The sequence below is a fragment of the Parasteatoda tepidariorum genome, chromosome 8, assembly GCF_982258835.1.
Source record: "Parasteatoda tepidariorum strain Cologne lab strain chromosome 8, Ptep-v5.0, whole genome shotgun sequence".
Classification (NCBI taxonomy): Eukaryota; Metazoa; Arthropoda; class Arachnida; order Araneae; family Theridiidae; genus Parasteatoda; species Parasteatoda tepidariorum.
The window spans coordinates 23,259,408-23,274,899 of NC_141762.1; the positions used below are offsets into that span (position 1 = coordinate 23,259,408).

At 27.8% G+C, this 15,492-nt stretch overlaps 1 protein-coding gene and 1 long non-coding RNA gene across 3 annotated transcripts in view; one reads left to right on the top strand and one right to left on the bottom strand.

The window, feature by feature from the left end:
• LOC107453871 (uncharacterized) overlaps window positions 1-1,273 on the top strand; it is a 61,113-nt gene extending 59,840 nt beyond the window's left edge. Inside the window, exon 4 of the long non-coding RNA XR_015428679.1 lies at window positions 897-1,273. This is a non-coding gene — a long non-coding RNA (uncharacterized LOC107453871). The remainder of the gene's footprint in view (window positions 1-896) is intronic.
• On the bottom strand, window positions 806-10,614 carry LOC107453859 (uncharacterized). 2 transcript variants are annotated; one of them, XM_016070836.5, is made up of 3 exons: window positions 10,477-10,614; window positions 6,663-6,757; window positions 806-1,079 (listed from the first exon to the last, which is right to left on the bottom strand). In XM_016070836.5, exons 1-3 carry the CDS (start codon window positions 10,491-10,493, stop codon window positions 868-870), a joined length of 324 nt encoding a protein of 107 aa, XP_015926322.2. In that variant the 5' UTR covers window positions 10,494-10,614; the 3' UTR covers window positions 806-867. The 2 variants fall into 2 exon arrangements, with proteins under 2 accessions (XP_015926322.2, XP_015926323.2); XM_016070837.5 differs by lacking the exon at window positions 10,477-10,614 and adding an exon at window positions 10,321-10,470.
• Between the last annotated feature and the right edge of the window lie 4,878 nt (window positions 10,615-15,492).

A 15,492-nucleotide genomic window follows, 5' to 3' on the forward strand; every position in this document is an offset into this window, starting at 1 on the left:
TCAATGGAAAACCATCAAACATTTTGACTTGGGTACGAAGCACGATGTTAAACAATTATGAAATTTGCGTAAATTTAAGTTAATTATCTTTTCTATTGATCCTTTAAAATTTAAATAAAATTTTATTTCAGTTCTTTTTGTGAAGTTAATCTTTTAGTTTGTCTTTTCTTTTATACCTTGTCAGGGCAAGTTGACTTTTGTAATAAAGTCTTTATTTTTATTTTCTAACAGTGGAACAAAATCAGAAAATGAGGAAGTGCCTGTTTCAACTACAAATGAGATAAACTTCTTAAGAGAAAATTTCTCACATTTTATATTACAAGAATATTAAAATAAAATTTCAAAAACTGCTGAAACTTCTCCCGATTAGTTTGTCTAATGTTGAATGTTTAATCTGTCAAGTAATCTTATAGCAAGGAAATCTTATATCATCAATATTCTGTGCATGTCCAAAGCAAAACAATATTAATTTGTTTAGATTAGAAATTTTTTTCACGAATTTTTGGCTCGAAAAATTACAGCCTTATATAATTTACATCTTTGTATGTGTGATTCGTTTTGAATTTATAATTATCTCATTTATTAAAGTGGTTTCTATCAGCAAATTAAACCATTTTCATTTATTATATAAAAAATTTCAAGTTGTTCAAATGTTTCAATTTTTTATCCTTTCTTTATTTACTTCTGTTATGTTATTTTTCACGATTGCACAAACTAACCTCATTTCAGATTATCTTTCAGCTGTCTTCTAATTCAAAGCACTTGCAATTATTTTAAAAAATGAAAATAATTTGAGACTCGTGCATATGTTGATTGAAAAATGATTTATTTAATAATGATAATGAAGCAGATACATTGCTGATTACTTTACTCATAACACTTATCATTCGTTATAGCCTTTGTGAGTGCATCCAATTCAAAGATTCCGTCGCTGGTGGGTGCTCCTAACTTGACGCAAATGAACCACCAGAGAATTTTGACGCAAGAATCTCCGTTTGGACAGCTGTAGTCACCACCAGGACAGCACACAACATTATCGACAGGGGCACATTTGTATGATGTTGCAGTTCTGCAGCATCCTGTTGGAAAAAAATAGATTACAATTTAATATCAACCAAGGAAAAATCATCTACTCTTCACTTCAATAAAAGTTGAGCATAATAAAAATCAGTTTAAAATTCTAGTTGCCAAAAGGATATAATTTTTGTTATTATTTAACTGCTTATTTTCTTCGACTCCATTATAAATCAGTAAAACTTTTTTGATTCTCTTAGTTTTCTTAATTTCTTAATTATAATATATATATATATATATATATATATATATATATATATATATATATATATATATATATATATATATATATATATATATATATAACAAAGAAATCGGCGCACCAAGAACGCGCTAAGACGCTCAAAATCGACGCTCGATTAGGCTGGAATGATACCGACTGGGGACGTATAGTCTTTAGTGACGAATCCCGCTCCCAACTGTGTCCTAACGATCATCGAAGACGTGTTTGGAGACGCATAGGGCAGAGGGGGGATCCTGCCTTCACTATTGCACGCCACACCGCCCCTCAACAAGGCATTATGGTCTGGGGTGCCATTTCCTTTGACAGCCGAACCCCTTTAGTCGTCATTAGAGGTACACTTACTGCACAGCGGTACGTCAACGACATCCTAAGACCTGTTTTGCTACCGTTCTCTTTGCAGCGCCCGGGGCTGGTTTTTCAGCAGGCAATGCCAGACTACATACGGCACGTGCTGCTATGAACTGTCTGCAAGCTTGTCAATTTCTTCCTTGGCCTGCCAGATCACCAGATCTCTCTCCCATCGAGCATGTCTGGGATATAATGGGAAGGCTATTGCATCTGGCACGGAATGTAGATGACCTCTTTCGACAATTGAGTCGAATTTGGCAGGAAATACCGCAAGAGACCATCCGTTAGCTTTATCGGTCTATGCCACGTCGTGTGGCAGCTTGTATCCAGGCTAGAGGCGGGTCAACACCTTATTGAACTTGTTACTGTAACTCTGCAATAAATTATTCAATTGTTCTGAAATTTTAATCATTTATTATTCTGTACATTGTTTTCCTATCCACCAATTTTCGTTTTAATCGAACAACTCCTTCTTGTTCCGTCGACTTTTTTGTTATAGGATGTATATATGTATATAGCTTGAAAAATAAAAATAAATCTAAATGGAATATATGTGCAATTTTTTTCTTAAATTAAAATATACATATATATATATATATATATATATATATATATATATATATACATATATATATATATATATATATATATATATATATATATATATATATATATATATATATATATATATATATATATATATATATATATATATATATATATATATATATATATATATATATATATATATATATATATATATATATATATATATATATATATATATATATATATATATATATATATAATTAAGAAAAAAAATTGCACATATATCCCATTTAAATTTCTTCTTATTTTTCAAGTCATTTTTATAAATTTATGAACATTTCGCATCAATTAACATAATTATGGTAAATTGCATCATTAATATGACTCTAAGATATTTAAAAGTTAGCTTCTAGTTGCTTGCAATGACATTTCTCGGTATGGGTTCCTGTGCAATTTTATTTCTGATGGTGTGACCTAATTCCCCTAGAAGTTTGTCGAAACATTTACACATCCCCCTGTACTATATAATGTTTTTAAACATGCACATTTCGACACAAAGCAGACTAAAAATGTCATTCAAAAAAACTGTAAAAAATCTTAATAGCGAAACTAATTTCAGATTTGAAATTCTCACATCGGATTAAGGGAAAATCAAGTGTTTATATAAATACAACAAAAATTGTTCCCCCGTGTTATTAACCTATCGATGATAAATATATTATTCCATCAAAATTAAAAATTATTCATTTAAGAAGATCCCCAAATTTTGTATTGTATTAACCCAAGTTGCGCATTTTTGTAAAAGATTGTATTAAAATTTTGTAAGTATTAAAAGTCGTTAAATGTTTTTCGGCAAAGAGGTAATTTAGCATTGGAGTGAAGATTGAAAACTGAATTTTTAACATGACTATAGAATTCTAAATTAGTATTTTATACATTTTTTTATTTCTTATATTGACTGAACATAATTAAACATTCTGTGAAATTACTCGGATAAAAAGGTTAAGTAAGAATTTATTTAATTGTTATTTTATCATATTCAAACAAAACAGTCAAATTATCATAAATAAGATGGTGGGCAATTCTATATGTGACGGAATGACATTTTGACTTGAAAAATAACATTTCATTTAAGTTTCTATGCATCTAATTTCAAGTAAACATTGTTTTTTTCACATGCATATCATTATTATTGGCATAATGCGATTCATAAACTTAAAAAAAAGCATTTTCTATCTTTTTTATTTTTAATTTTGCGAACTTTTTATTTGTCTGACGGAATGACATTTTGGCAACCAAGCTTTTGGCATGCTGCTTAAAACAGGTAGTTTCTGTGAATTTTGCAGCTATTATTTTTCTGAACTGTTTTTTACTTTTAGTATAATGTGTAGGCAATGTAAAATCTGAATTTGGAAAAATAACCTCAGATTGGCTAGCAGTTATTAGCATCTATTTGCTGTGACGGAATGACCGTGACAGAATGACAAAAAGTTTAGATTTAAAAAATGTTTTATTAATATGTAAATGATAAAAAGAATGTAACAGATAAACAGGATTAATGTGTATGTAACCGATTAACAGAATTAGTAAAAATTTCAACAATTTGAAAATTAGCTTGTCTCTGAAGAGGTTTTATATCTAACTTGCCAATTACACATCTTATCTTCTTTCTCAGGAAATTTATGCATAAATCAATTTTTGTCCCGTCTTCTTTTTAGTACTTTAACATCTAAATGGTCTATCAAAGTAATTTGAGCCACGTATAAATGTTCCTTTTCTGAAATATGGGACAGTGATTAAAGAGTCTCCTCAGTCATGTTTTCCTCTTCAAAACAGTGGCCTTCTTTCAAATCATATACTTGGTTTTGGTTAAAATTAGAAAACATTCTAATTTTGATGATTCACTTCTCAACTACATGAACGTCTAGTGCACGTCTCTTGTCTCTGGCAATGCTGCTCTAACAAGTGACCAGCTGAAGTCATTCTCTTTTGCCCTCTCTTAACCCCTTGGGGACGGGTGATTCAGAAAAGCATTCGTACAAAATCAGAATCAGGATGTAATTAAATAAAAAACGGTAACTTAAATGTAGTCGTTTCTAATTTGACAGACTTACTTTGCTTTTACTTTAATTATTGTTAGTTTAATCACACATATAATCAATGTTAATTCAAGGTGTAACTAAATAGTTTTATTTTGAACAAAGTAATGGTGAATTAAATAAATCAAACAATTATAACTCCGCCCACAAATAAACTGCTAAAGAATTACTTTGATTACCAGTTTTATCTTTTTGCCCTGATCGATACGGTTTTATACTGGCACGTATTTGTGACAGTCGGCGCGAAAGGGTTAAATAGAATAGCTGGACAAAAACAAGACTTCAACAATTTGTTGCTTCGACTTTATGAAATCATAAAATTCTTTTGCATATTAGGTGCCGTTTTAAAGCATCCAACGCCTTGTTTGGCTTTTTAAAATAACCTTGCATTTACGTGGTATTTATAGGTGCATGTGTTATGAGGTATTAATGAAATACACTTAACAAAAATGAAACACACTTTACATCATTATCTGCTTCTTTAAACAAATGAAAAGCCTCTTTTAGTGCACTCTTCGTTACTCTGTCAGAGTTTGTATTATGACTGAATCCTTCATACCACCTGGGGGCTTGTAACTAACATCATCTTGACAGTTAAATTTTTTAATCAAAATAAACAGCTTATCGACATTCACTTAATTTAGTTTCTTTTGAGTTGAATGTTAAATACTTCTCACATTAAGAATGAATTAATTTTTTTGACTTTATTGTTGATTTTGGAAGTGAGTGTACAACTTTTTTTACGGCTTTACCAAGATTTGTAGGGGGAATTTAAATTATTTGTATGTGAAGAGGTTGGTAGAATTAGACTTTTTCTTTGTTTACACAATCTCTGCACAACATCTAAGCTTTTAAGTTCAGCTTTTGTGGCGGAAGCCTTCTTATCTGCTTTTCTGTCTCTGGCTTTTTTTTCTCCATAGTATTATGGGGATCTTGTACCTTTTCAATATTCTATCTGTCTTTCAACAGTTGTTTTAGCCATTAGGTTAATTGAAAAATAAATAATTCTCTAACTTTTGAATAGGCTTTTCAAGGACTCGTTTTGTCATTCTATCGCCGAGGATGTGTCATTCCGTCACATTAATTATTGGAAGTCAATAAACAAATGCATAAAATTTTATAATCTCTCATTGATTCTTATGCCATATCTGCTTTATATTCCAAAATATACACATTTTCATTTTGAAATTTAGTTGCAGTTTAAAAAAAAAAATACTAAAACATGTGACGGAATGACATAAAAAAAGTTACTTCTATTTTATATATTAAACTTAAAATGACTTCAAGACTATGTTTTAAATGTTTAAATTTTGTACTATATGCATAATTTAATCAAAATATTGCAAAAGAAAGATACTTTTATTTTATTTTATAAGTGTTTTTCAAGAAAACAATTTCAGCACAAATGTGAACAATCCACTTGTCAGCCATGTGATTACTTTAGAATACTGCTAGATTCAAAAAACTTAAAACTATCAAAAATGAAACATGAATAAGTAGACTTTGGCTATTTCTGAGCATATTTTTAAAATCAAAATATGCAATTCATAAAAAAAATTTCGCCTAAAAGTTGACACTTTCATGGAATTGCCCTGGTATTAAAACTGTTGATTGTGAGAAAAACCATTTATTAACTGCTTTCCCCTACTACGGTTAAACAATCAGAATTTTATCACACCAACTAGGCCCACCTAATGAAGCCATTTAGTTCATTTCAGCTATACTCACATTATAGCCGAGAGGGCTAATCTGTCCATCTTCTTATGACTGACAGAACGTGAGTTCGAGTCCCAGCGTTGACACCACAATATTCCCTTCCACATATGAAAAGTTCACTGTTCTCTACATTTCCCAGTTTGTGACCCTGGACTACTGGAATGTGGTACTTCCATTCAAGCATTAATGACAGCACGATAAATGAACGAAATGCTTAGCACAAAATGCTTACTATTTCCCATGGCTTATGATAGGTGAAACAACCAGATGATCTATTTAAACCACATTCCACGGTTCATTTGATGAAACATAACTCAACCACAACTTAACTCCTGTAGCCATTACCGAACAAAAATTTAGGTAATGGCTATTATGTACTGCTAAATTAAGAATTAGTTCATAATTTACCGGTAAATACTGATATAACTTAAAATAATAGTCATATTAGTTTTATGCTGATAATGGTCAGAAAATATCTGGGGGATTAATGTTTATTGTTTATTAATATTAATGTTAATAATTCCATGTGATTTTACTGTCCAATGAGAATGTGCGAAATGGTAAGACGATGATTATAATTTTACGATACGTTGTGAAATCATCAATTTTGTACTGAGTACAATCGTACTTACTTCCAACTCCAGTACAGTATCCACCATCTCCACATGGCTCAGCAGAAGTCAAGAATGCCAAGCACAGTACACCAACTATCACAAATAATACCTTCCTGCAAAATCACAGAAGGAAATAATCAATACAGGGCGTTCGTAGTAGCCAATTTAGCCAATTAATTAATTAATTTAAATTCCAATTTAATTAATTAATTTATCGAAGACATTATAAAATTCAACAAAGACTATGTACTAAATATTAAGGGCCACAAAAGTAATATTTTACTTAGGGGCGAGGAGCAAAATTCGTTTTAAAACTAGATCATGATGATAATACATGATCTAGTTGACATAATCTTTGAGGTTATTTAAAAATACATTGTAAAGGCAGTCATTATGAAACACTCTCTGTACAAATGAATTTCGATGTTTTAAAATAATGAAATTTCCTATTTACTTTTATATTTAAATTTCATATTTTCATATTTACTATGTCAAATTTCATATTTACTATAATATATTAAAAATAAAAAATAAATATAAATTATTATAGTTATTTTAATTTTTTTCCAATTAGTAATTACTTACGCTTTATTACATTGGTAATACATAATGGTAATGCATACATAATTGTACATTATACATAAGGACAATATTGTGATGAATTATATTTTCTTGAAAGTAACAATGCAAAATATTGCTTAAAAAATTGTGCATGCAATGTTTAGACTTTGTCAAAAAATCAGCTATATTTCTAATATTTTCTACAAATTTTTTCAATAACAGGAATAGAAATGATTTATTTATGCATTAAAAACCTTTTATGAGATCAATGCACATTCTCATACACATTACATTCAGCATGAACGAATAGAATGTAAATAAATTTTAAAAAATTCATTTTCTTTTGATTTCTCAACAAAAAAATTAAATAAATAAAAAGCGTTAATTTCAAATGTGCTATCTTATAAAATGCTTCACCAATTTTCTAGATCTCCAAATAATGAGATAAAATTTTTTTTTCTTTTTTAAATAGCATTATGTAAGGGGAAATGTTTAATGATCTGTGCAATCTTTTTCAAAGTTTTTGTTTGTTTTTATTAAATCAACAAAAGGGATTTTAATTTTTAAAATTCAATTTAAATTGATTATATGCAATATTTGAATGCTGAATTTTTGAATTTCGAGATATTTGAATTGAATTTCGAGATAAATGATTATATTCATTTATGAACTTCTACTCATAATAATAATACTTACCTATTTATAAATTTCATCATATTGTTCTACAATATTTTGTATACTAATATTATATATTATAAAATAATCTGATCATTTTAAAAATTTTGAAACGTCACTGCAATTTAAGTATGCAATGCAAAATGTCAAGAAACTTAGAAAAATAAAATTATAGAAAAACAGTTTCATACTTTATAATAATAACTAAATATTTTGTAAAAATTGCAACTACAAAAACTACTTAAGAGATCGACTTTGAAGAAATAAGTCTGCATGATAAACTGAATGTTTAATGCGTGTTTCCAGAAATTCAAAAACTAAAATTTGAATTTAACAATTAGGAATTGAATATTCAAATTCATTCATCCATCAATTTCAACTCATTTCAATAATATTTGCTTATTGATTCCGATATATTCTTTCAATTATGTTTTGTTTACATACATATTATACTAAGAAAACAGTTCAATTAAATAAATTCAAAATGAAAATATTATCTCCTTTTTTTTAATTATGAAAAAAAAGCTGATTTTTAATGATAAATTATTAAAAAAACTAAAATGTTTAAAAGTGATAAAAAAAAGTTTACAAATTAAATAGTTTCGCAATCATGTTAACTGAAATATTTTATAAAATGTTTTAAAAAGAAGATAAAAAGAAAGATGTAATTGAATTTGATTTTAAAAATAAAATAAGCTTACATAATCCATTGAATTACTGTCACGTGTTTAGAAATTAAAAACAAAACATTTATTTGAGTCTCTAAAGATAGATGCTTAGCAATTATTTTATTTTATTTAACAACTTAATAAAAAAATATTTATAATTGCCTAACATATGCTAGAAATTTATTTTATTTTTTTTACGGATTATTCAAATTACTTTATTTTACAACCGTTGTTGAACAGCGAACCCAATTTCTGGATTTACGACTACTAATGTAGCTTACTCAGTACCCTTGTAATTTCGAACCCAATCCAGAAGACAAAAAAATCCTGGATCAAGTATTGGGTGAAATCTGCTTTCATGGAGGACTTTTTGATGAAACTAACCCGTATTTTCTTTAAATGGAGAGGAAAACTTCCCATGGTTAGCCTGACTGCAAGGGGACTTTAACCCATTATCCGTTTACCACTGAGCATATTTTTACGTCAGCACTGTGGTCGGTTCCAGCCGGGTACGGAATTCGTATCGACAAGCCATCGTTAAGATTCGAACCCGTTTTAACTCATTGGAAAGAGAACGCTCTATCCTCTGGGCCACCATGGTTATATAAGTTATCCTATAAAAAAATTTAACACTCGTAAATATTTTAGCTTTAAATACTGCACAAAAAACAGACTTTTCTAGTAGAGATCAAAGTATGGAGACTGCCATTCTTTTAATTTATTTGCTATTAACATTTTTAAAAGAGTAACTTTCTTTACAATTCAGATGCTTGGGAACGAAATTTTACAAATCACAAAATCATGTCTTTCGATCACTTCTGAAATTAGACATTATTTTCTTATGAATTTTAATTCATTTATGAATTAAAATTAATTATGAACAAGGGTACTGAATGATCAGGCATTTATGAATTGTTTTGCCTTTTTTCAATAGCATTTTGCATACTACTATTATATCTAATATAATTCGAAAAAAAATATTAGAATAAATCTAATTTTTTTTTTTGTTCCAGGGACAAAATGCAAAATATGAAAATACTTATTAACATCTCAAAGAATGGTAAAAAGTTGAAAAACGATATACTTTCAAATTAGTATTATTATAGTATTTTATGAAAATTTAAAAAAAAAATAGTGCCTGAGTTTTAAAGAGAAAAAAAACTCGATATTATTTATTGAAATGTTAATGTGTGTTTACCGTTTTCGGATTTAAAATAAAGTCATACTTAAAAATGAGTTAACGAAAGCATAATTCCTGTTATTTAGTTTATAAAAGTTTAGAAACCTGTCTTTAAAATTGAACGCTAGACAATGATGACCGATATAGTTTTGAATACTAGAGCTTTTTAATACTGATAAAAAACTATTATGTCAGAAATCTAATGATAGAGACGCACGTTATTTTTAATGAATAGTATTATTATAAAAATTATAAATAGCAATTTTATTTGCCCTTATTTCATTGTTTGATTACTTTCATTTTTCCAATAACTTTATTCTTCAAACTATTTGATTTGATGTTGGATAGGTACAAAAAAATATTTTCAGTAACAAAAAAAATGCTAATTTTATTTAATCTTAAAAAAAAGTTAAAACCATTCTATAGCATTTTTTTCAAAAGTCAACAAATGAAAGCTATTTCATAACTAAGCCTTCGTAAATATTTAAAACAAACTATTTCAAAGTTATGCTCCATTTCATTTAAAATTGGACAAATAAACATAAGATGAATGAAAACCTATCGATAAAATTCTGAATTAACTATTACTTACATTATAAACTGTTGTAATTTTTAGTCTGCAAATAAAAACTAGTTCACGAAAAATATTTAATAATAAAAAAAATACCAATTTTTAAAGTTTATATAGTTAAATGTTATTAAACTTATCAGACAAATAATTGATAAATTTAATCAATAAAAAACTTACCGCAAAAGTGAAACCATAGATTTTCATTGTTTTCTAACAATAGAATCTTTCAAGAGAAAGTAAATATAATATCTGCATTTTTTTCACTTAGATATGAAAAGGTAAGGAAATGAACGAACTATTTTATTGGTCATTTGCGATACGTAGAGTTTACTGATACCTGTGCTATACTTAAACGTTTTATCATGTGACTCTTTTGTATTACTATTAATAGAAATAAATAGTTTCAACAGTATGTTTAAAAAATATTTTTTCGTTTAAAGTATTTGCATAAATAATTTAATATAAAATGTCAACCTATTTCTAACTTTTTCATTCAATGCTTTAAATAAAATTATTCTACCAGCAGGATCAAATCTTTACAAAATGACATGTAAAAAAAGTTACTTTTTAGTGGAAATAGGCTTTTTAAAATAAAATTGAGTGGAAAATTTGCAAATAATTTTTAAAATTTTCAATGATAAGTGAATATAATTATAACTACCAGGAAAAAAGTATTGTCAAAACTACCAGAATAAGGTAAAATGCTGGTTATATGGAACACCAAAAACCGCAGTAATTTTTACCCAAGCATTTTGGTAATGATTTTGTAAAATAAACAATGAAACATAGTTTTATAATGTGTAATAAAATTTGGCAATTTTATCATGATACCTTAGAGAATGACACAACAACTATTAATAACTTGTTTCTCAATTTTGTAATTTTTACCTAATTGTGTGTTAGTAAAAACTATAAATTTGAAGCCCAGAATTTCCGATAAACCATGACCGATGAACGGAAAAATTACTAAATTGATGGTTTAAAAACAGTATATTTTGGCTTTTATTTCCAGAGTTTTGTTTGATTGTTTTTTAACAGAAATATCATTACCGTAAAGTACAGTAAGTGTACCGGATTTTTTTTCTTCTTGTAAGAAATTTCAAATTATTGTATTTTCATTCAGGGTAAACGGAAATATTTATATTTTTTCCTCATTTTGATTATTTTTTAAAATTATTTTTTGTAATAATTTTCGAGAAGATTTTTTGTGCAAATTTTTTTAATTTCCAAATTTTTTTTATGTGTTATTAATGTACATTTCTATGATGCATAAACAAATCTTCAAAAAATATTTATCTAAAAAATAAGCTTCATGTAAAATTGTTTGTAAAAACATTTCCCATTATTTTACTCTTAATCAATTATAGTTTCGATGAATCTTAGTGATTTTTTAGTATTTCGCAATTTTTATATGTTTTATTATTTAGTAATTATTTTGTATCAAGTGAAATAAAGTTATTTTGTAATAATGACCTTTTCACGTGACTTTTTAGTTTCATATTTTCATAAAAAATTATTTTAATATTTGTAGGCTTCATTTTCTTACATTTTAATGAATTTTACTGTGAATAATTAAATATAATATGAATGTATTTATTTATGCCGTATTACTATTTTATATTTTTTAAATGAGCGAAAAGTTTTAATAATTTTAACATACTACATGAGCCCAACTTTTGCAATAATATCCCCAAAAAATATAATTCGGCATTTTTTGCTAGTGCAAACTTGTCGCAATAGCTGCAATTTCAATGCAATTTTATTTCCCCAACTTATTCGAATACCGAATACATATCTTCTAAATTATTTACATTTGCGGTAATAACGATTTTTCACTTACATTTTAACAGTGATTAATACTTTTCTAAGCCCTCAAATTTCATAATTTATCACAAATGATACATTTAATGGACGATAAATCAAAATGACACGAAAACAGTTTAGAGATAATCAAAATCCTATCAAGTTAGTAATCTCTTGAATGACAAATTAAAGGGAATGCCATACCTCTCTAAAGGTTATCGAATTTCTTGATACTATGGTTCAACTTTAACTAAAAAAATGGTTCAATTTAACACCTTATTGCGGTTGCAGAAAATTCACATCGGATAGTGCTCATCGGTTCAAGGTAACGATATTATGATTCGACTCTAAGCCAAATAATCGAACTTCTTGATTATACGATAGGGGAGAGAGGGGTCAATTGCAACATTTTTTACTTAACTATTTTTAACTAACAAAAACTCCAATATATTATTAGTATTAATTGACAGACGAGTAAAGTAGACTACCCTCTACTATAAAAAAAATAAATACCTTATTTTAAATGTTATTATATTAGTTATTAACAATTTTTGACAGTCGTGCACTTGTTACAATTGTCCCCACTTATGGGGTCAATTGTAACAGTTCATAAATTCAACAAAAACATAGTTAATTATACATATTATTATAGTTGTGATATATTTTTTTATTGATCAAAATAGTAGGGATATTTTAGGAGTAAAAATAATAATGAGCAGATACCTAAAGGGTTAAACTTTTGACTTTAAGGGTTTAAAAATTTTAATTTATGCTGTGAAAAGTGACAAATAAAATAATGCACATGCAACATAATATAAATGATATATGAAACTATTGGTGGTTCTTAAAGAGTTAAGTGATGGTTTGTAAACATAAGATTATTTATTTTCAGCTGTTGCAAACGTCTCTTTACTTATTGTTACAATCGTCCCCAAGACGCCATTTCAGCTTCATTTGTTAAAAACAATGCTAGTTAATTAAGAAAACTTTTTTTTTTAATTGAAATCTTAATTAAGGTGTCCACTTACATATTCGGTTAATAATTTTCATTTGTTTAAACAAAATTACTTTGTTACAGTATAATATTCTAATACCAAAAAAAGTACTTACGTAGCGTGAAAATATCTTTCATGATGTAACTCTTTCAAAAGTTCATAAAAATGGTTGCCAGCAGGGGTGTACATGTAGATTTATTGAATACACCTTGGGCGCCACCTAGGAACCAAATCTAGAACCCGACCCTCGAAATTTTTGCTCTGTTACAATCGTACCCAGTTACAATTGACCCCACTCTCCCCTACAATGGTTTAAGTTTAATTAAACATGAAACGGAAATATATTTGTCCTGATTTAACAGCCCATTAAGATTTTTATCAAATTTGCAACATAAAATGCACTTCAATTTAAGATACCGATATTATAGCTCGAAGTTGAAATAGATTATCAAACGTCTTGATTAAATGATACTATGGTTTAACTTTAATTTAAACATAATCACTCAAGAAGAAAACAAAATTCAGGTAAAATTACCGTTCTGTATAGTAATAAAATTTCTAATTAAAGAAAACAAACCGTAAAATTTTGTTTAATGAAATCAAGATATACAGTAATTAAACCATTCATTTGGTAATTTTTTCATTCAACGGTTAATTGGAAATTCTTGTTTTCAAAACTATAGCTCTTATTACACAGGTATAGTAGAAAATGCAAAACTGAAAAGCAAATTTAACCGAAGAAATAATTTTTACACCATTCTCTATGCTATCATGATAAAATTACCAAATTTTATCACATATTATAAAGCTTTATTGCTAGTATAAAATCTTATTGCTAATTTTATGAAAATAATTAACAAAGCTCTACGGTAAAAATTAGCTAGCTTTGGTGTTTCCTCAGAGGAAAAAAACGGTAGATTTCAGCAAAGTCTGGTAGTTTTCACCATACTTTTTTTTTCACTACACCTTTTTCAGATTATAACAAATCTGCACTGTATAATGCAGATGGGTCCAAGGTAACGATATTATGATCCGATTTGTTTGAGATAATAAGTTGTGATACATAAACATCTACTCAATGTTGAACTAGAAATTAGTTACAAACCATTCACTTGTTGTATTTGAAAAGCCTAAATGGTAGCTAACATAAGAGATTTTTCAATTTAGTTAAATGTAATTATGCATAGCAACATCTCGCAGTTGTAGGAGGCTAAAACTTTACCACGTGAACGCTGTTTTTGAAATTTTATTGAAACTAACTGAATGCCACAAAAGATTGAACAGAAATAAAATAAAGTGGAGATAATGTCTCTCTTATTTATTTATTTTTTTTTTGCTTCGCTCTTCCATAATTTTGTTTCACCCCATTATTTATTAATTAAAGCATGTCACTCAAAAAATAACAATAACTAAATCATTGGTAAATATATGATCATTATTAAGCATTTCATTCTGTAAACAATAAAAAAAAAACTATACCATTTACCAAAACAGCACACAAATCAAAACATTTTTTATTCGCCAAATAACAAGGTCACTCGCCAAGCTAAAACTGATAAATAGTCTAACTATCGAATATGATATATAGATCGGCTACGTAAAACTTTTTTCGATTCTTAAACAATTACCCTTTCTCAAGGATGTGCAAAACGTCGAAGCAGCTGCCAGTTTTTTTTTTATTACATTATCGACTATCTTCACAGTCCATCTTTGACGTAATTTTGAATTTCAAGTGTAATAAGGCCATCAGATTAATGGCCAGTTAATTACTAAAAGTAATTGCCAGGGGTAATATTTAGATGTTCTCCACGTTCGGATCCCGATTCGAACTTATTAATAACAAGGGCGAGGTCATGGCCCCATATTTACTTTGAAGTTGAATTACAGATAGTTCTAATTGGCAATTGTAGCGGTAAAGTTTAGCTAAGTTTTCGTATTTTTATACTGATTACTTTTTTTTATTGATAAGATAATTAATTTGCTAAAGACACGAGATCCTCCTAGATATATTTTTATTGAGATTGATAGCAAAAAAAGTTGTCATTTTTATTTTTTTGAAAATATCAACTCTTTTATCAGCAGTAAGAAAATATGCATAAATAATGTGTTGCGTTAACCGTCTTTGATATATATTTTTAGGGTGCTAGTCAAAACAGGATTTGAAAAAGTATGTATGTTAAATTAGGAGCAATTTTTTTTTATTAAAGCAATCGAAATCTAACGAATCACTACTGAGGAAGTTGGGAGTGTATCCCAACTAAAATATCCTTTAAAATATTCTTCCACTTAGCTTTATATACATAATTTTATTGATTTTTTTTTCTTTTTAGTTTTTCGCAATTAAAAGCTTACAGATAAGAAATTAAGACAAAACATCAATACTCGCGTGGTTTCT